Genomic DNA, 21852 nt, shown 5'->3' on the forward strand with positions numbered 1-21852 from the left:
AACTTTTTCGTTTGCTGTCCTAATGATCCCCATGCCACACAGGGCCTGATGCTGGTGCTGACAGGCTGCTCATTAGTGCCAGGGTGCTGCAGTCAGCCGATGGCATGCCAGAGCTCCACTCCTGACACTTTTTCACAGAGCTGTCACAGAGTCATAGAGCCTGCCAGCTCTGGTTGAACTCAAGCTGTGATACCTCCAGTGCCAATTAATGCGTCAGTGTCCTGCTTGGCTGGGGAGGAAGCTTTGTCAGTGCTGACAAATGGGAAACCTGGCAAGCCAGCAGTCCACAGGGTAGCCGCTGTGTGGTTCAGGACACTCACAAGGAAAGATCTCATGCAAAGGGTCACTTTGCTCTCTGCAGCTTGTTGACTAGCCAATTTTTCAGAAATAAGGACTAACAATTTTCCACTAGGCTTCCTCAAGCATGGTGAGGAAGACTTGACTACAAGGAAAAAGCTGTTGACATGAGTGTAGACGTTATATAGATGTGGATGCAGATATCCACCCTATTTTGCATTAGGGGCATTGGTTTGAAAGTTAATAGACACACTTTTCCTGTCATTCAACCCTAATACCTTTATGTAACCCTGAGACGAATATGTAATTTCCTACCTACTTTCTATTTACCCACCAAGCATAAGGAGATAGGGAGAGAGGTGGGATGGATGGATGCACTTAAAATGGTTATCTTTTTTTTCCAATTAACTGCCTGTCTTTTTCCCCCCAGACCAGAGGACTGGAGCATTTTCACATAGATTCTACTGTCCTCTAGTTTACTTTAGAAAACAGTACTTAGGAGCCACACATGAGGTGGTTGTCACGGTAGAAGTCTCAGGTTGTCCCTGAAAAGCAAGATGAAGACCATATTCCAGAAGCACACATCTCAGCAGTTGATGGCGCCAAGGACTAGAGTACAATAGAAGTCCTGATATCAAAGCCCATTGTGAGCCTTCTTAACCTCTGTAAAAATGAATTAGAAGGGCTCCTCCTTTCAGCTTCCTACTACACCAGGTTCCCTGAGAGGGGCTTCAGGGAGGGCTGGGAGAGCCTACAAAGGCCCACTGCAAAGTGTCCTGGAGCCTGGCCAATGGTTCCATTGGGCAAAACATGCCAGATCCCCCTGTAAACATCACAGTGGAGAAGAAACCTCAGGAGTAAGACAGGAGCGTCGCACTGGGAGAAGAGGTATGCCCCCATGGAGCGATAACGAAGAACAGTGCTGTACACCACGCCAACAGTATATCCCAAGTGGTGTTTAGGCCCTAGGCAGTGTGCATAAGGTAAAGAAAGAAAGAAAGCAGACTGTGCTCTCAAAGAATTTTTGAAAGAGGGATGTTATAATTGAACCAGAGCTGGAATATATCGGTTCTGTGCATATATATCCTCAATTCATCTTGCTTTGCTTTGGTATGGGGACAATGCATCTTGATTTGCCTTTGGTGCTCTTTGGGTGTCCTAGAAGAGGATGTAATGGCCCAAGAATTTTAATGAAAACAATGGTGCTGAACATTACTGCCCATGGAGGACTCTATCAGCTGTTCAATGGCTCTTGGTTCCAAAGGCGTAAAAAGTCCGCAGATTCCTGACTGGACTCAAACCTTTACCTGAGCTTAAAATAGGTTGCCAGGAATGGGACAAGGTAGGAATCCCAGCCATCTCTCTAAAGTTCTGGCACCTCCATGAATCTGGGGTTAGGGCTATAGGAACACTTTTCTGTGAAGTACAGGGGCCTACTTTGGATGTTTTCAGAATATATTAGAAGAGAACATATTTCTGCATACTCAGAGAAAGCTATGAGGGTAAGACAATATTAAAGCACATTCTTTCACATCAGATAAAGAGAAAAATTGAAGCACAGAGTCCTAGCTTCTCTGATTGTCCATGTACACATACTGACCCTTAGTAGGATTTTAGCTTGGGCATTCATGAAGCTAGTCGCAGCTCTTTTTATAAGGTCACACAATGGGAACTTCCTTTCCTGAAAGACCAGGGCCCATGTTAGTATAGATTATAAGTGCACATTCAGAACGAATATGCAGGAAAGGGACAGTTATCTGGAAGACCATTCACTTTCCTCTTGAATTATAAGAGTAGGAAGCCATGAGGAGGAAATAGGAAAGGCATGCCACCATAAATATCACAGGAGAAACGACTTTGCACAAAGGGAGGCCTGATCTCTCTCCATCTTTCTTCTGCACGGCTGGTACTTCCTCTACCTAATGAATGGCTTGGACAGGCCTCTTAACCCTTTTAGTCACCAGATATTCACTCCAATATCAATATGCAGGAGCCTTTCAGAAAGAAGGGTTCACATTTCTATATCGCCTTTCCACACAGAAGGCCCCCATGACTGGAAGAAGTACTCATTCTGAAGAGGTTATGGGACTGCTGTGAACTCACCTGATGGCCTCTAATAGACAAAACCAGGTTGTTTCAAAATGGCACAAAACCAGGAGATAAGTCCGGAGGGAGAAAATGCAATGAAGTCATCAGATTGCCCCAAGTGCCAGCCTGGATCAGCTATTCTTTGGGGGACGTTTCATGTCTATGTAGGAATGATTTGACTAAGACATGATCTGTCTTCAGGAGTGAGGCAAAGATGACAACTGCTCACTGCCTCTGGAGATTCAGCAAAGGTGCACATCATTCTCCCAGGAGCCCCAAGCCTGCCCTAGTTTATTTAAAATAAGAACTTTCTTGGAAACATTTAGTGGCTACAGATGAAGGCCTGACTGCTAAGAGTCTCTAGCTTCAGTTCAGATTTGGCAGCAGCTCAATGACATCTCTGATCTCCTAAGAATCATCACCAGGGACACTGTTCCCCAGTGAGTCTCAAGCTGATTAGCTCCAGCTTGGCATATCTCATCAGTCTGAAAGTGGGACAGCTAATCTAGGCCCTAGATCTGGACAAAGCTGTTCATCTAAATTACTCTAATCTGCAGGTAGATTCCGATCAGCCTGCTCCTCTCCCCTTGATCCATCTTCTGTTTCCATAGCAGCTAAAACCTCAGGAAAGTGGCAGCATCTGGCCCAGGCTCAGATGAAAATCTCCTAGGGATGTGAATTAACTTGATGGCCACAAAAGGAGGAACAAAGGACCCCAGAACACAGCAGAACCAGCATCCAATGAAAGGGAAGGAGTAATGGAGGGTTTGAGAGAAGACAGGGAAGCATAACATGAAATTAAAACAGATATTTAAGAGATGGTGAGAAAACTGAAAGAACCAAGAAGTGTACAAGAGACTGGCATAATAGGATTGGGCAGAAGCAGATATCTGGAGGGGAAAGGCCAGAAAACATCAAGGCAAAGACAAAGACCTCCCTGGCCAGAGATGGGACTGAGAAAGGGCATCAAACAAGAGACAGGGTCCCTTGGCATGGGTAAAGGAAGTCTACTCCACATGATAAATGTTCTTCAGTTTCAAAAGGCGGACTGGCCCAGCATCTGATAACACTGGGGACGCAGTGACATTAAGCTATGATGAATGGGGTGTGTGAACTTGAAAAGCCTGTGCATTTAGGTAGTGCTGCCCTTCTAAGTGCCCCAGGTCCATTCTCTATCACTAATGATCTCATGCACGGCTGAGGTCTCCTCCCAGACTTGAGCCAGTTTTCACAGAAAGTCATTCCGAAAGAAGAGACTGGCCAAAATGCAAGAAGCGCTCTCTCTCTCTCTCTCTCTCTCTCTCTCTCTCTCTCTCTCTCTCTCTCTGTGTGTGTGTGTGTGTGTGTGTGTGTGTGTGTGTGTGTGTGTGTCTCTTTCCCTCCCTCCTTCCTGCCTTCCTCTCTTCTTCCCTCCCCTTTCTTCACAGGGGTATCATCAGCATCAGCTCCCCAGAGCTCAGGACAAGTACAACCACCATGTCACACCTATGAGACCATCAGTCATGGTATACTGTTACTGCCAGAGAGGAAATTCCATATTTGAGGCTGTTATAGGGCTGTTATAGTCCAACAGTGAATTTTTCCATGTGGCTTTGGAGGTACTACCTAAGAATGGCAGCTTTAGGTTCCAGTGAAGAGCATGCTGGAAACAGGCAATCCTTAGTTGTTGGAAACTTCTTGGGATACACTTGTGAAATCAGATAGCCTACCTGATCCAGTAGGCTATAATCCTTTTGGGGACAGTCTAAATCCAACAATGAACTATTGTGTTGATGTAAAGGATCAGCTCCATTATTTCGATCAAAGACAAAATAGAAGAGCCATTGTATTAAAGAAGTCCTATCCAGCCATTAGAACCTTTCTGAGCACCACAGCAGATCTCACTTTCTCCCTCTATCCAATCTTGTTCCCCCCCATAGAAGATGATTCCAAGAGGTGCCCTGATTCATTTCTTTCACTTCACTTTCCTCAGAGTCTGCTGTGGGAGCATATAACTTGTAACTCAAATAGCCACCAGTAGGCCTTCATCAAGCCACACATGCATAAGCATGAGTGCATATGTAATTACATACACACATTACATGTCATCGAGTGGTCATCAGCAGAACTGAGGTTGACAATGCCATTGTACCATTATTATCATTCCTTAACTAAACTCTTATCATACTATCAATGTGTACCACTCAGTTTTCTCAACCTTAACCAGTACATTTTACAGTCCTCTCTCTCATGCGAATATGAGTTCACAAGAACAGGAATTTGTTAGTGTGGGGTTATGGCTAATTCCCCCAGTTCTTAGAACAGTCTGAATGACTGCATTTTCTATAAATATTTGGGAACAAATGAAGTAATACTATGTTCTCTGATGACAAATAAAAGCTACCTTAATGATAAATAATTTCTTGTCACATCCTAAAGGGTTAAAAGAACAAATCACTCAGTATAGTCTTCATAACATCTGAACATTTTGGCAACATAAATTATGTAATTTAGCTACACATTATGGTATATTTGTTGTCTAGGAACTATCAGAGAAAAATGAAAGCAAATCACAAAAAGAGCTAATGACTAGATTTTTTGGCAATGCTGAAAAGGCACAGACCAGGGAAATTTCTTGTTAGGAATATGGCATTTAGAGCTCTCATCCGTCATTATGTGTTTGTATCTCCTATCTCTTCAAATACCAGCTGTACAGTGTCACCAAAACATCCCTTCCATCATTACACTCAATGTGAGACATTCACACAGAAAATCCTCACCACGATTTCACCCATACTCAAATGGCACTAATGTCTACAAGATTTCAAACAGACATGCAGGTACAACTTCTGAGATTGTAACAGTATGGCCATTGTGCATAGAACAGCAACTATATCTATAGAATTATGAGTCAAATTGACTTATCAGGCTCCCAGGGGCTTAGAGCTTCTTGAACTCAGCAGCCAGTACCACAAGCTCCCATCTATGGCAACAAGATTCCTGTTTTCACTTAGGAGCTGTTGCTCTTACCTTTGGGAGAAATATGTCTCCAGGTTACTGTAGGCTCCGGTCTACCTGTGGCTATGCAAGTGAGGCTGATGTTGTTCCCTTCATTAATGGAGATATCTGAAGAAATCTCTACAATTTTGGGAGATACTGTGGAGAGAAAACAGGAAGAAAGAACATGAAGACACTGACAAATCTCTTTGCTGTCTTAAAATAGAAGCTGACAGAATAGTCAAAGGTGGACATGTATGGCCTATACTTGCAATTTAAAACAATTTGAAAATTTACCTTAAGTGTAAAGACTATCTTATTTTGAATTTCGCTTCCATTTCAAACTCAAAGGCAAAGTAGGGAGGGGAATCAACTCTACCGCAATGCTGCAGTACCTTCCTCTAAGTGTACCTTCTGTCTCCACTTGCATCCCCAAAACACACACACACCTCCAGTATCCATGAGTCATTCTCTTCACTGAAGGCAGAGGTGGCTTTATGTAATGCCATTTCAATAAAGCACATCTCTATTCAAATAGCTTGGATTTTCCCTGTTGTCAACCATGCTCTGTAGGCCAGCATATAAAGCCATGCAGAATCAAGCATCAACTAATTTCTCCAGCCATCACCAGTGTCCCCATTTCCATTCCCCCATGCTTTGTGTCAAGACAGTATGCTTTTTCTGTTTGTCTTAGAAGATCTGTATTCTTCTTTATCTCCTCTGTAGATAATCCTTTAAAGCCCAGGTCTTTGTCATCTACCTCATCATCTACATATTTCCCTTACAAGCTCAAATTTAGTTCTACTTAGTCACCAAATTCCAGAACATAGTAGACACAAATGATTAGACACTCGTATCAGGGAGATATGATGAGATATGATGTGATATGACGTGATATATGATGACCCCTCACTTGCAAACAAGACATTCTCCCTCCTAACGTTGGGGTGACCTCTTGCTTCCTTGGCTTCTGTTTTGGAGCCTGGCTTCCCTGTGAAGGCTGCATGCTGCTGGGCTCTTTCCACTGAGTTTCACAGAAGAATTTCCCTGTAGCCTGGCCAAGCAGTAGCTGATGTGGCTTATCTCATGCTAGAACCTATGACAGAACCTCATTATTACTTTACAACTGAACCTATTTCTACACTGTCAGCTTTACCATAGACAATGTGATATTGGATTCTCTACATGGTCACTCATTTGTCTAATCTGTCAAATGGTCTGTTCTTCAAGGAGATAAAGTGACAGTTCCTTTACTGAGCTCTCAACGTCTAATCATGGATTTAACCCACTATATTATATTTCTTTGCTTAGACTCACTTATTCACTCATTCATGTATTTTCAGACAGCCTGAGCCTGAACCATACCTTCCTCACACAGGTATCCATAGAAGTCCAACTAATATTTATAGCACCCATATTCTCACGGGACCCTTTCCTCTGCAAAAGGGATATGACGAAAGGAAACGCTCCCTTCCTTCCTCCTTGTCCTCTGTTCTCCACCATTTTCTTCCATTCATGTCCTGCACTCTACCATGTAATATGTTCATGGCTTACAAGCATGGGTTGTGTTGTGTCCCCTTTTCTCCTACCCTTGTTGCTGCTGTGTGTGCTCAGATGCTTTTTTCTGAGGGTGCCTACTAGATGCCCCCCTCTGTTTCAATATAAGGTCTTAAAGAAGAGCCTTTTCTTTGTTAAATTTTACATTTTTCATGCATACAGTGACTTTCATAGAGCATTAATATTCATCATGTTTAGACTTAAATTCACATTGAACTTTGAGTAAAGATGGAGACACAGAGAACAAGAAAGAGAGAGAAACAGACATACACAAACGGGGGGGCAGAGAGAGAGAGAGAGAGAGAGAGAGAGAGAGAGAGAGAGAGAGACTGGCATCTGTCTCTCTGTGTCCACCTCTGCATATTAAAATAGAAATAAACTAGAAATAAAACAGAAATAAAGCAGATAAAGCAGTGTGGTGGGAGACTCACTGCTCCACAGCCTAGGACACTTACGATCTAGCACTGTAATTTGAGGCTGATGATTAAAAGTCAGAGTGTCTCTCTCAGGATATGTTGGTAACTAAGCATCTGCTTCACTAACTCCTCGACATAGGAATGTCTAAATTCTCCTGGTTCTACAGTTCTGCCGGGCGCTTGCAGAAGTAAGAGACTTTGAGGTATTTTACTCACAGAACTTTAATCCCAGTGCTTCTTTCTGCTGAACTCTTGACCCAGCTCTGGTCCCCAGACCTTGTCCACTTTTGGCACCCACAGATCCTTGCTTGCTTCTTAGAGACCAGGCTGCCTACAGTGTCTGTGCTGGCCTTGCAGACGTTGCTTCTACAGTGCAGGTAAGTAATTTATTGATCTGTAAAGCACTCTGAGATTCTCTGCAAGGGATTATGTCACGCCAACGCCATGCAATAAAATAAAAAATGATGGACTTTGTGAACACAGGGTGATTTAGGGGTTGTAGTTGGAAGTGTACGTAAAGTACATTTTAAGTGGAAATCAGGCTGGGTAATGAATTATTCTTGCTTTGGAAGGGCTGACTGGGAGTTCATTTTCCTGGCTTCCTACATGATAGCTAATCTGCTAATCATACACTAGAGAACAATGGACAGGCCCCAAGTGGCATGGAAGGTGGAGTGGGCCAAAGCTGTCAGCACAGTAAGTATATTAAATGAGACAATCACACCTCATGCTTGGAAGAATCATCTAGAATCGTCACCTCCCCCACCCCTGTCATTTACAACTGGAAAGTATCCAGCACATGAAGGAAACATGGGAGAAGTGCTTGCCACCTGTCCTAGCCAGCCTAGCAGTAGAGCTTGAAGGAAGCAAACTGCACTGATGGATCCAAAGTAGAAACCATGCTTTCTATGGGACTCAGGTGACAAAAGGGACAACCACAGTGATAAGAGTTCCATCAGCAAGTGCAGATGCTCTGGGATGGAAGGTGTCATTTTCTAGGAGGCAACTTACAGCGCGGGGGTCAGTCAGCGTTAAGATAAAATTAGAGGCTCAAAGCAACGCTTGACATGAGAACTCGAGTTCTATCCTCAGCATCTCCCTGAACAAAATTAAATTGAGCTTGCAAGGAAATACTATGATTTTAGCTAATTCCTGCTCATAAGAAAGACTTCGGTAAGGAAGAGATAGGCTCCCTGTATTTCACACTGTTTCCATGGATACTTTTGGTTCTTTATTTCTCTTAATGTGAGCTGTTAGAAACATCACAGAATTTCTTTATTTGCTTGCATTTTTCACTCATCCATTCATTCATTCTCTGGTCAACATTCATGAGTCGCTTTCCATACGCCAGCATTGTGCCAAGCGCTAAGAGCATAACGTCCTTTTCCCTAAGGATAATGTGAGGTAAAGATATAAAAACAGACAGAGGAACCTAATCCTTTGATGGATTATGACACGGAAGGATTTATCAAATGTTATGGGAACATGAAAGTTAGATGCCTAAACTTGACTGTGGGTGGGTCTTGCATGACTCTTTTTGGACATGTAACAACTATGTTAAGTTTTATGGGGCTCAGTAAAAAATTTTTACCAGATCTGAAGAGGAAAGGAGGAAAGGCTTGTTAAGCAAAACCATGACATAAAGAAGGCATCATTAGTGAGACATTTTGTGCCTAGATGTAATCAACCATTGTCGAGATTTCTCTTTGGAGACCGTGTCAAAGGCACAAGGTGCTTGTGAACACATTCTCGATCTGCAATTTGTATACTAGCTATATTATCACACGTGGAAACATATCGTGTACTTACAATTAGTTTGGGGAAATAACGCATTGGAAACATTCAACTGAGTTGAATGATGAAGCAAAATGGACCAGAAAATCGTGTGTGGTTGCAAAATGAAGGATGTGTGTGATAAGTGCTCTGAGCTGGAAAGAGAGATGAGCACCATGAGTAGGAGTGTCAGAGATGGCTTCATCTCACATCAGCATCCACTTTGGAACCATGCACAGCGACAAAAGTGGGTCTGTATCACAGGGAGCAGAAATAAACTGACATGAATGAGTCGGCAAGAGTCCATGATGTACACGAAAATACAATCTACCAGAAGAAGGCTTGAGGTCCCACTTGGTGCTACAAGCTCACCTTCCCCATATTCAAAAGGGAAACAGGAGTTCTGTGGATTCTGGTCTTTGAGAAGCTCTTCTGGGGATTTAGAAAACAACTTTCTGAAAGGGCCTGAGAGCACTTCCTGGAAACACAAAGCACTCAATAAAGGACTTTTATGCTGCACATGGTGGGCAAACCTGTGCACAGTGTCAACACAGAATAGATGGTTGATAAATTTCATAAGGATCAATGAAAACGAAAGCAAGATCAATGAGGTAACAGGAAACCAGGTTGTGGAACAGCCTGAAGGCCTAGGTCTTGGATGGTTACCTTTAATAGGCTACAGCAAGTATTTGATTTTTTTAAAATATGGAATGACATAATTTAAAGTTTTTTTATTTTAGGAAGAATCTGTTAACTATGTGTCAGAGTAGAAGTGGGAGAAATTGGAATTTGCAAAATCTGTCTACAGGAGTGATGTTCAAAGCCTGGATCAAAATGTTGGATCTGCAGAGATAGGAGAGGGTGGATGGGAGAGCAGTGCCAGGGAGCAAGCATGGGACCTACTGATGGCCCAGAGAGGGGAGCTCATGAGCGAGTGGCTTTGTGGAGAACATTATTTAGGTGCATTCTGACGTGCACATGCTGGTGGGAAAGATGCTGGGTGCAACTGGAAAACATTCAGGCAGAAACATTCTGTTAGATTTGGACCTCTGTGTGTGACCAGGGTCCAAAAGCACAATGAAAAGTGAACTGGAAGGGGCTGAGAGCAGGAGCCACAAACCAAATCTGCCTTACTGATGGCTGCCATTTTCTGCCTTGTGAGTATTTGATGACTGAAGGCTTTTGAGGTCTGAATCTAAAATATGCCAATTATATAAACAGAAAGACTGAGAAGTATTTAGGCTATATTTAGAAAGAAAGGCAGAAGTCAGGTGAAGCATATTTTGTGGAGAAAATTCCACATTCAATACATTTTATTAAGGTTTCATCTGGCTATTACTGAATTCTAATTCAAATATGTAAATAATTAAATAAGGTAATTATTAAAACAATATTCTGAGGAACTTTCTTATTCCTGGTTTAGCTTACAGGGCCCAGGTGTTGAGTTTTAATAATTATGTCATTAATAAATAGCAATTTGCTGTTTTTAGCACACAGTAGCTATCCTATTAAATCCAAATTAAGATGCTTTATTAAGCACCGTGCAGTCCTATGGGGCTGAAAATGCACACAAATGCCTGGACCAGGTACTTCCCAGAACGCCTGCAGATCTATGTCTCCCAGATGGCTTCCATTGCTGCCAGAGGAATCTTTGTTCACTAGTGAAGGTTTGACTTGCCCAAAGCTACACAGGACAGTTTTCGTGCCTAGGGTTTCTCTGCTGCTGCGTCCTAAAGTCTTCTGAATCGTCAGTGTTAAAAGACCAAATCTAGGGTACAGACAATATTTTTGGCATGATGCAACATGTGCAATGTGGAAGGGGAAGCTGTTGAAGATGTGGTCACTGTACAACAGGCAAATTCTACTGTGAAACTGCTTTGCTTAGCAATGCATAAGGTTGTGTGGAAAGGTATGGGGCTATGTTTTCCCAATCCAGACTGAAATAGGCTGATAACTCAGCCGAGAGCATGAAGAACACTTTCCTACCCTAGAGGTCCTTTTATGAAATGTAGCCCAGCCTTTTCCTAGTCTCACTCCATGTATCCTCTTTGTTGCCTCCTCTAGTCCTAAAATACCCCCAACTCTTCCTAGTCAAAGGTCGCTCCATGATTTTCCCTCTTCCTTTGCATGGCTTGTCTGTCCTAGCCTTTATATCCTGACTTGTCAAAGAAGTCTTCCTTGGACATCTTTTCTAAGACAGAGTCTCCACACCAGTTAATTGTTGCATTATCATTGCCTTTTCATTTACTCTGTGGTGCTGAGGGATCGGGTCCACTGCCTTCGGTGTGACAGGCAATTGGTCTGTCACAGACCCATACCTTCAGGTCAGCCTTTTCTAAAGGAAGTGGAGACTGTACTGGCTGTCTAGTTCACTAAATTGCAGAGTACATGCCATCAAGTCCAGGAAACTTCATGTCCTACAGACAAGTTTTGAATGGATGAGTACTTTTGCCAGGCTGAAAGGAAACGTGAACAAACAGAAGTCCGTGCATATCCTCAAGATCTTTGTGCTGCATACAGCAATGATGACAGTCACCAGTTTTCAAACACCTGCTCTACAAGTGATATATATGTATATGTATATGTGTATGTGTATGTGTATATGTGTATATGTGTATATGTATATGTTTATATGTATGTCACATATCACACACACACACACACACACACACTCATACACACTTAATTTTTTCTTGTATTTACTCAGTCATCCCTCATGATGGATTTGAAGTGTTTCCTGTGACACAGGGCTTTTACCATTGACCTTGGTAAACCTCAGGCAAACAGGGACTCCTTAGTCCTCCTTAGTCACCTGATTTATTTCCTGTATTTTACAGATGAGAATGCTGGCATTCAGTAGAGGTGGAGGTCTAGGATATTGTTCAAGGACATACAACTGAAATTTGCAGCGGAGTACATGAGTTTTGGTGAGGAATTTTATACAAAGTCCCTGGAATTACAAGTGCAAACATGGAAAAAATAAATTAAAAAAGAAAATATGACTCCAATGTTTTATGTACATTGTAATATGCATAATGCTCTTCGTAAGACTCTGTTGTGCATTACACACTTTGTAAGGAGTGAGTTCATTGATAATAGTTTTGAGTCCTAAGAGGAATTCCTATTATTACTCACAGATGATGAAAGGAAAAGTTAGGGGCACCTTAGTCATTAGTTCAAAGGCAAACTTGCAGTTGGGCTAACAATAGAAAATACCAGCAAGTTATGTATAATGCCCCCCACTGTCATCTCTTCTCAGAGGCCAGTCAGCCATATAGGTTTCAGGCTCCAACCCAGCATTCCTTGGGCTTTGTTAAAAACATTTACCCCACATCCCCATTTATCTCTCATCCCAATCCTTCCAGGACCTTAAGGAAAGAACTGTGAGCAATGGCTAGTTCTTTCATCAGAGGATCTCCATCATTTGTTATACTTTGGTCCTTTCTTTTGTAGCTTCATGGCAACATCTGTGTGCTCACAGGGATCATATATATATATATATATATATATATATATATATATGTATATATATGTATATATGTATATATATATATGTATGTATGAGCTCTCGTATCACTGCTGTTTGTATATATGGTGTTATTCTCTTCCACACAGTAGATGGGAGACTCCACCAGCACATTATTATTTCCCAACTTTCTGCATCTGCATGCGCATTGAAACTCCTGCTTATCCCATGCTGGGACAGCCTGTTGTTTTTTCTCTCATTCATCTTCATTCAGTGTGAGTTGATGCAGAGATGTGGTCCCTAGGGACATGCCAGTCTGAAACAGCCACTGTGGTTGCAGCCTCCTGTATGCACACAAGTCCATTGGACTCTGTCTACATGGTGACGGAAAAGTCATCACTTAGGCTCACTTGTGGGTCTACTAATGTAAATTCTTATTACATCTGTTGCGATTGAAAATACAAGTCAGACGTTCACTTGCTCTCTTCTCCTCCTCTCTTCTTTTTTTTTTTTCTTTTCTTTTTTTTCAGAGCTGGGGACCGAACCCAGGGCCTTGCGCTTGCTAGGCAAGCTCTCTACCACTGAGCCAAATCCCCAACCCTCCCCCTCTCTTCTTTTCTCCTTTCCTCCTCTCTTCCTTTAAGGAAAAGCATCTTTATGCTCCAGAGATACTCCACCTCAGAAGACTGAGTAGTAAGTTGAGGACTTCAAATGTACTAGCTATAAAAACTTAAATAAGTCATTCGATTATCTGATCGCATTAACTATATTAGTATTTTTCTTAACCCCCTCAAAATGTATGCTTTATGGACCACAGAAAAATGTGGAAATACCACATTTTAAGCATAAAATATTATTCAAGTGTGACTTGGGAGCCCTCATAAAACGTATATCCCTCTAGAGGCCAATGGCAAGAGAAATGCAAACTTTGTGACTAGAGGAATTTTCCTGATTTAAATGACAAATCGAGGTGGTTGCCAATCCTGTGCTCCTTTCTGCAGATATCAGCCAGTAGTTCAGAGGTCAGCAGCAACTGCAGGCTGAGGAGGACTGGGCCCCAGCCTCAGATAGGTCCAGGTTCAGTCTCCTACCAGTGAGGAAACAGTGGCTGCTGCTGTTTTGAGGGCAGGAAGTCAGGCTGGATGCTCACCATTTCAGATTCGGGTTTGCAAATATGAAAGCTCCTTCATGATACAACCTCAGGCAATGGCGACTCCTTTCATCAGAACACTTTTGCCATTTGTTACATCTCATTCTTCCTCTCTCAGCCCCTCCACATGAAAACCAAGTCAAAACTCATGAAGCCCTGGGAGAAAAATCTTGTGATTTATTCAGGATTAGTCATAAACCAGTGGTTCTAAAGTTCGGAATGTGTGCCTTTCAGGAGCAACTGAAATGTAGAAGGAAGTTTTTATGAGCTCGACTCTCTGACCCGGTTTAATCATTCCTGATGGAGACATAGAAGAATAAAGTAAACACCGTTCATTCATCATGCCATGCTTCTCTGCTTCTGGGGATATTAGTGTAAATTGAATTTCACAGCCCCTACCTGTTACCATAAGCATTCGATTATAGTGGGCACCAAACTAGGAAATTGCTAAGAAGTGTCTTCTCATCAGCTGTTTCAAAGAGAACGTAAGAGAAAGATTGCTAATCATGATAGAGCTGGGTACAGACAGGACTGGCTGGGTTTCCGTTTCAAGAACAATGGTTACTAGTAGGGATTGAGTGGCTTACTTACCTACCCTACTACCCTGAAATGGATGAGATGGATCAGCTCCTTATGGACCAATTAATCAAAGGGTAGAAAGACGGAGTGGGAAACAATAGTCACTGAATACCAGAAACGACTTTAAGAGTCCCTGTAGACTCTTGCTGGGTATTCAATATGGCCGCTTCTTTGGAAACCCTCTTGGTATTACCCTCAGGTGCTACCTTCATTGTGCAGGGAACGCGCTGAAGCTCTCCCATTAAACAGTTAAGCTAAATCCATAATGACATGGGCATTCAGACATATGCAGAATCTCTAATCAGGTATCCCTGAATACCAAAAGCTAAGTATCCACAACCAGACAGCCTCCAAAATTAAAATGTGCCTAACTTAAAGAGAGAATCAATTAACTTGATTCACGACATAATTTTACAAGGGAGGAGAAAAAAAACAGGAAAATGTTTTGTTTATCTTAATATTCCTCATGGAAGAAAGCTATTATTTGTTGATCAGCTAATAAGGACTATATTCTTGCCAAGTATTTTCCATTTAATTCAGAGCACTCAAACCTTAAAGAGCTAATGAGACTCCACTGAAGGAGGAAGGAAGTGGCCAATGTCAGATCCCAGCACTTCCTACAGTGTTTTGGGGATAAAAGTAAATATGTAGGTATAATTGAGAAGCACTTAGTGAGCTGCTAATCACTCTACAAATGAATGCTATTGTGAGAGAGATAGCATGGAGTCCAATCAATTAGTAGAAAACAGCTTAACTATTTGTTGTACAAACCAATCCTGAATTGTTGACTAGGCCATGCTTACCCTGCCCTGCCATGTCTTCTACCCAATCCAGTAAATTCTCAGCATCCAGCTCAGAAATATGGGCAGGCAACTATGTTTCCGATGACCCCTGCTTCTATGTTCTCCTGGAGTTCTTCATAGCCACACTCCTGCTGCAGCCACTGAAACCCTGCTGCAGGGTCCACTTAAAATTTTTGTCTGGTCTCTTGTCATCTGGTGTTTTGCTGGGGACCCTTTCTCCAAAGTGAGAAGCACATGTCACTCTTTTTTTGTTTGTTTGTTTTTCTCCTTTTTTTAATTGAATTTTTGTTTACATTTTAAATGTTATCCTCTTTCCTGGTTCCACGCCCATAAACTCCCTATCCTATCCCCCTCCCCGTTCTTCTATGAGAGTGTTTCCCCACCCAACTATCCAACCACCCACCCATTCCCGTCTCTCCACTTTGACATTCCCCTACATTGGGGGATCCACCCTTGGCAGGACCAAGGGCTTCTCCTCCCTCTGGTATTCAACAAGGCCATCTTCTGGTACATATGCAGCTGGAGCTATAGGTCTGTCCCTGTGTACTCTTTGGATGGTGGTTTAGTCCCTGAGAGCTCTGATTGATTGGTATTGTTTTTATGGGCTCGCAAGCTCCTTCAGCTTCTCTAGTCCTTTCTCTAACTCCTCATATGGGAACCCTATTCTCAGTTCAATGGTTGGCTTCAAGCATTCGCCTCTGTATTTGTCATACTCTGACAGAGCCTTTCAGATGACAGCTATATCAGGCTCCTGTCAGCATGCACTTCTTGGCATCAGCAATATTGTCTGGGTTTGGTGGCTGTATGTATATGGGCTGGATATGCCATTGGTTTGAATAGCTCAGAAACGAAAAAGAGGTCAAAGGGATACAAACTGGAAAGGAAGAAGTCAAAATATCACTATTTGCAGATGATGTGATAGTATACTTAAGTGACCCCGAAAGTTCCACTAGAGAACTCCTAAACCTGATAAACAACTTCAGCAATGTAGCTGGGTATAAAATTACCTCAAACAAATCAGTAGCCTTCCTCTACTCAAAGGATAAACAGGCTGAGAAAGAAATTAGAGAAGGAATACCCTTTATAATAGTCATAAATAATATAAACTACCTCTGTGTGACTCTAAGCAAGTGAAAGATATGTATGACAGGAACTTCAAGTCTCTGGAAAAAAATTGAAGAGGATCTCAGAAGATGGAAAGATCTCCCATGCTCATGGATTGACAGGATTAATATGGAAAAAATGGCCATTTTGCCCAAAGCAGTTTACAGATTCAATGCAATCTCCACCAAAATTCTGAATCAATTCTTCATAGAGTTAGAAAGAGCAATTTGCAAATTTATTTGGAATAACAAAAGAAAAAAAACCAGGATAGCCTCAACAATAAAAGAACTTCTGGGGGTATCACTATCCCTGATATGTAGTATCAAGTTATACTACAGAGCAATAGTGGTAAAAATTGTATGGTATTTGGAAAGACAGGTGGGTAGATCAGTGGAGTAGAATTGAAGACCCAGAAATGAATCCACACACCTCTGCTCACTAGATCTTTGATAAAGTCGCTAAAACATACAGAGGAAAAAAAATAGCATTTTCAGCAAATGGTGCTGGTTCAACTGAAGGTCAGCATATAGAAGAATGCAAATTGATCCATTGTTATTGCCCTATACAAAGCTTATGTGCAAGTGGATCAAGGACCTGCACATCAAACCAGATACACTAAAACTAATAGATGAAAAATTGGGGAAGGGTTTAGAACACATCAGCACTGGGGAAAATTTCCTGAACAGAACACCAATGGCGTATGCTCTAAAATCAAGAATTGATAAACAGGACATCATAAAACTACAAAGCTTCTGTAAGGCAAAGGACACTGTCATTAGGACAAAATGGCAACCAACAGATTGGGAAAAGATGTTTACCAATCCTACAACAGATAGAGGGCTAATATCTAATATATACAAAGAATTGAAGAAGTTAGACTCCAGAGAATCAAATACCCTTATTAAAAATGGGGTACAGAGCTAAACAAAGAATTTTCAACTGAGGAATATCTAATGGCTGAGAAGTACCTAAAGAAATGTTCAACATCCTTAGTCATCAGAGAAATGCAAATTAAAACAACCCTGAGATTCCACCTCACACCAGTCAGAATGGCTGAGATAAAAAACACGGGGGACAATAGATGCTGGCGAGGGTGTGGAGAAAGAGGAGCACTTTTCCATTGTCGGTAGGACCGCAACCTGGTATAATCAGTCTGGAGGTTCTTCAAAAAAATGGACATAGTACTACCTGAGGACCCAGCTATACCACTCCTGGGCATATACCCAGAAGATGCTCCAACATACAACAAAGACACATGCTCCACTATGTTCACAGCAGCCTTTTTTTATAGTAGCCTGAAGCTGGAAAGAACCCAGATGTCCCTGAACAGAGGAATTGATACAGAAAATGTGGCCCATGTCATTCTTAAAACCCAACTGACAATCAGGTAGGCCATACAGTGATCACGGCCACTCTTAACACACCCCAGAGACATGGTTTGTTCTTGTTCTTTACAGGGGGTTTCTATACAAGCACCAAATGACTAACCTAGGATTTGCACAGGACACAATCCTTGTTAGGTTTCGAGGACTCTGTAAACTTAGCCTTGGTGTCTCTAGCTCCAGCTGGAAAAACTTTGCATAAATTTTGTTTCTTAGGACTTGGTTCCTGCCTGTCACTTCATTTACCAAATTCAGGGAAATATTAACTACATCTTTTCTTCAGATGCTTTCTTCTGTTCAGAAACTCACCTCATGTAGAGAACAACAACCATTTCTACTACACTTATGTGTGCTATCACCCTATCCTAAGATCGAGCTTGTATTTCTTTTTGTTGATGTAAGTAAAGTGAATATGTCTATGAGGGTGCATGTATTAGCTAGCATACGCTCATGGCATGATCCTCTCTGCTTAATCTTTTCCTGCTCTTTAAACATGTCTAAGGGCCAAGCATATCTGTCTCTTATACTGTCCCTTTCTGGTCAGATGGAGGCCATGTACCCATGTCGCACAGAAGTCTGGGTCTAGGCTGTCAATCAGGTGCCTGCCACCTATGCAGCTATATGCTTACCTGCCTTTCTGGTGTCATTTGCATGTTAATTCCTAATTGCCTAACAGCACTGACAGTTAGGCACTCAACAATGGCTGTAAATCTACTTGCAGTGGGAATTACATTGCCTGTACTAGGAAGATTTCCATGAACCCCTGGCTGGCTGTAGCCCTGATTGCAGGTTTCAAGAACATTCCTATTTCCATTCTAGTACCTGCAAGGTCAAGTTAGGCAGGCAAGAGACTGCCTTGGAAAGACTTTTTGCCTTCCTCCAGCAGCACAGTGGCGATATTGCTTGCATTAGAATGAAAATGTGAGGTGTATGCACACTCCTGTGCCAATGATCTTTGGGACCACCTTAGGCAAGTGAAGACACAGCTTATTACCTGACCTTGACTCTCAAAGCCCCATAGGTGGTTCCGCTGCTGTCCAAGGTTACTTGGCAACTGGTTTAAAAATGATTCTGTGTTCTGAGCCCTTATTGCTACTAAATCCTTCATAAAGGTTATGGTTGGATCATGACAAAGCCTCCCCCCTTAACATGTGAGGTAAAGATGCTGGTCTGTTTGTGTTAGGCTACAAGTTCTCAGTGAGAGCAGTAGCTCTCTGGATCTCCTGTGAAAAGTCGTAGTGCTGGAGCAGAAGAGGGGGGAGCACAGTCTTGGAAAGAAAAAGTTTCAACATGACTTCTTGTTAATACAAAGCTTGTCAAACACATCACCTAGAAATACTGAATGTCTTTATTAGATTCTTTTATCTCCCCCCGAGATTGGAGGGACGCACCAGTTGCTTCTCGGTGGAGATGTCATCATCCAGAAACTAATTAAAGGCTACGCAGGAAGCTCGGGCACTCACACTCTGGAGAACAAAATGCATTAGCAAGCAGAGGAAAAAAAAATTACAAGTGAACTTTATATCGAAAAGGGCAAGTTGGGAATTTGACAATAACTCTTCCTTCTCCCTCACCAGCTCACAGCAAGTGAAAGTGGGCCCATCAGGACGTCAATGAATCTTGATGCAAGGCCATCTGCTCCCCTGCATCAGTCGGGAAGGGATTTCTCCACTCGGGTACCAAGGGCTGAGCACTCCATGACCACTATGGGAACTGCAATCAGGTAGGTTTCAGGCCAGACTCTGCCCCTTCAACCGAGGCAGGGAGGAAACGTGTGTATCTGAACAGCATCCATTTATTTGTGTAGATTGAAGAGACTAGCCACTCAATCCAAAATATGTGGGAGTACAGGAAAGGCAGACTGAAGTAGAGGCTATACTTCATTCTAAGAAAAACTCAAAACCTTTGCCTTTGTTGACTTTAACTATGGAACAGGCCTTCCCCATGTACCCTGTGAACATTGCTTTGTGGTCAAGAAAGATCTCGCCAGGTGTCATGGTGTCCTAGTTTATATTTCCTCTGTTTATGTGTTGTAATCTTTCTTGTCTAATTATTCATGGAGTCCAGAGACTAAAACCATGATTCCATGGCTACCCCTAGAAATGATGTTTGAGCCATTCCCTGATTTGTGCCTTGGTTTTTGAAGCTCCTTCTGTTTTATAGATTCTTCTTTATTATCCCTGCCTTCTGGAACATTGTTCCTCCTTTGATCACATCTTGTCTTCCACTAGTTTTTTTTAACAATTATTGGCTGCATGACTGACTATCGATGATTGGGGGGAAAAAGGGGGGAGGGGCTTGGGGATTTAGCTCAGTGGTAGAGCGCTTGCCTAGCAAGCACAAGGCCCTGGGTTCGGTCCCCGGCTCCGAAAAAAAGAAAAAAAAAGCAAACCTCTAAATGCTTGCCAGATCACTCAAAGAAAAGAGTTGAAAACCTTCATGTTAACACAGCAGGCTACCTCTGCTTGTCCGACTTACCGTTGTGCTCTTATCTGAAATGATTCTGGACCAATGAAGATACATGAGGTAGCATTCAAAAAGGGTCATCTAAGACAGATAGGGACGCTGAGCACCAGCATAGCCAAGAGCTCCGAAGTGTTTTGTCACCAACTACTCCGAGTCTAATCCTAGCTGTGGGCCCACTATTACTTATCTGCTATGTGATGCATACATACCATATACATTAACACATTTCAACACATTTTTGTAGTGATAAAACATATACCACAAATGTATCACCTTCAATGATTTTTAGTCTAAAGTCCAATAGAATTAAATAGGTTTATAAAACCTTATTTTCTGAGACAGCTATTTAACCACTCAGTATTCTTGCCTACCACACATGCTACATATCACATAATATCCTACGAAAGGGTAATTATAATGAGTGATTTAGCTCAGGTAGTGTCCAGCACATGCTAAGGGACCAAGCCCATAAACCTATATACAAATATAGTTGTTTATCTACTCCAGTTGGAAATTACACAGGCCAATGTCTGTACAACCAAATGCCACGTGCTACATCTTATCCAATCCCCAGGCTCGTTCCTTGTCCTTGTGATTATTAAGTCAGCCTGGGCCTCTGAATTCCCTTCTCTCTTAAGCTTGGTTCTATGGAGTGTTGTTGTTCTCCTCTTGCCTTTCTGGCTACTCCTCAGTTCATTGCTCAGAGGTGGGATGCTGCCTTTACTGATCATGGACAGCTTCCCTAACTGCTATTAGATGTTCCTGGACTCAGAGTTCATGACTCTCCTTTATGCTGTACACTCATGACGGAGATCCCAGCATCTACACATTTTAGCTATGTGGAGATAGAACTCTGTTTTATCCTTCCATAAAAATGATGGTATAATAATGGCCCTTCCTGTAGGGCTTTCCTAGAGATTTAATGTGTTCACATGCATAAAGCGCTCAGAACAATACTGAGCTCAATAATGTGTGCTCAATAAAGCTGATGCATTTACAATGTCCCAAATAGAATTCTGGATTCTTCCTCTCCCTACTCAAAAAGCTCTCCCTCTCCTCATATGCCCCTTCTTAATTAATCACACACTTGCCAACCTAATCTCTTTGAACAAAGAAACAGGAGTTGCCCTTAATTTCCCTCATTGCCTCGCTTTCCGTGTCCAACTATTAAATTTCGTTTACTTTATTTTAAAAAATAACCCTTACCTTCCCTAAATCTCATTCTCTTCTCTCTCGAGGTAATTTCCATCCTTCTGATTCTGCAAGTCTGCTTTATGCTGTGCTATTTCTTTTCTGGTCTTCCTCTTTCCTTTTATATAGACATTCCATTGTACACAGTATAGAGTGATTTTTTAAGACATATAAGCCAACAAACACACACACACACACACACACACACACACACACACACACACACACACACACACACACACACACACAATCTACTCTGTATTCCTAACCTCCCAATAGCATCTCACTAGCTACACCGGGCAGAAAATTTGAAGTTCATAGCTATGTTTGTAAAATCCTACCCAGCTGGCTTGAGTGGAATTGTTACTATATCTTGGACTAAACTTTAATGCAGCTCTCTGATCTGTTCTGCATTCCATGTATATGCCAAGCATGTTTTTTTTTTAAATAAGTTTTGCTATTTCTGTTTCTCATCCCCCTCAAAGGAAAACTTCACCCAGGTAATCATATGGTTAATGGTTTACTGTTTAGATCGCACTAAAATGTCTCCAGACTCAGCATCCTTCCCGACCACGTCTTCAAAGCAGCCATACCTCGTCCTAGT

At 42.1% G+C, this 21852-nt stretch overlaps 1 protein-coding gene across 5 annotated transcripts in view; it reads right to left on the reverse strand.

Annotated features, from left to right (window-relative positions):
* The window catches only part of Ntm (neurotrimin), a 990153-nt gene that overhangs the window by 109716 nt on the left and 858585 nt on the right, over positions 1 to 21852 (reverse strand). For all 5 annotated transcript variants that reach the window (XM_039082005.2, XM_039082007.2, XM_017595865.3 and 2 more), the window contains one exon: positions 5395 to 5520. In XM_039082005.2, coding sequence (XP_038937933.1) covers positions 5395 to 5520 — 126 coding nt within the window. The remainder of the gene's footprint in view (positions 1 to 5394; positions 5521 to 21852) is intronic.

This window comes from Rattus norvegicus, chromosome 8 (genome assembly GCF_036323735.1).
Source record: "Rattus norvegicus strain BN/NHsdMcwi chromosome 8, GRCr8, whole genome shotgun sequence".
Classification (NCBI taxonomy): domain Eukaryota; kingdom Metazoa; phylum Chordata; class Mammalia; order Rodentia; family Muridae; genus Rattus; species Rattus norvegicus.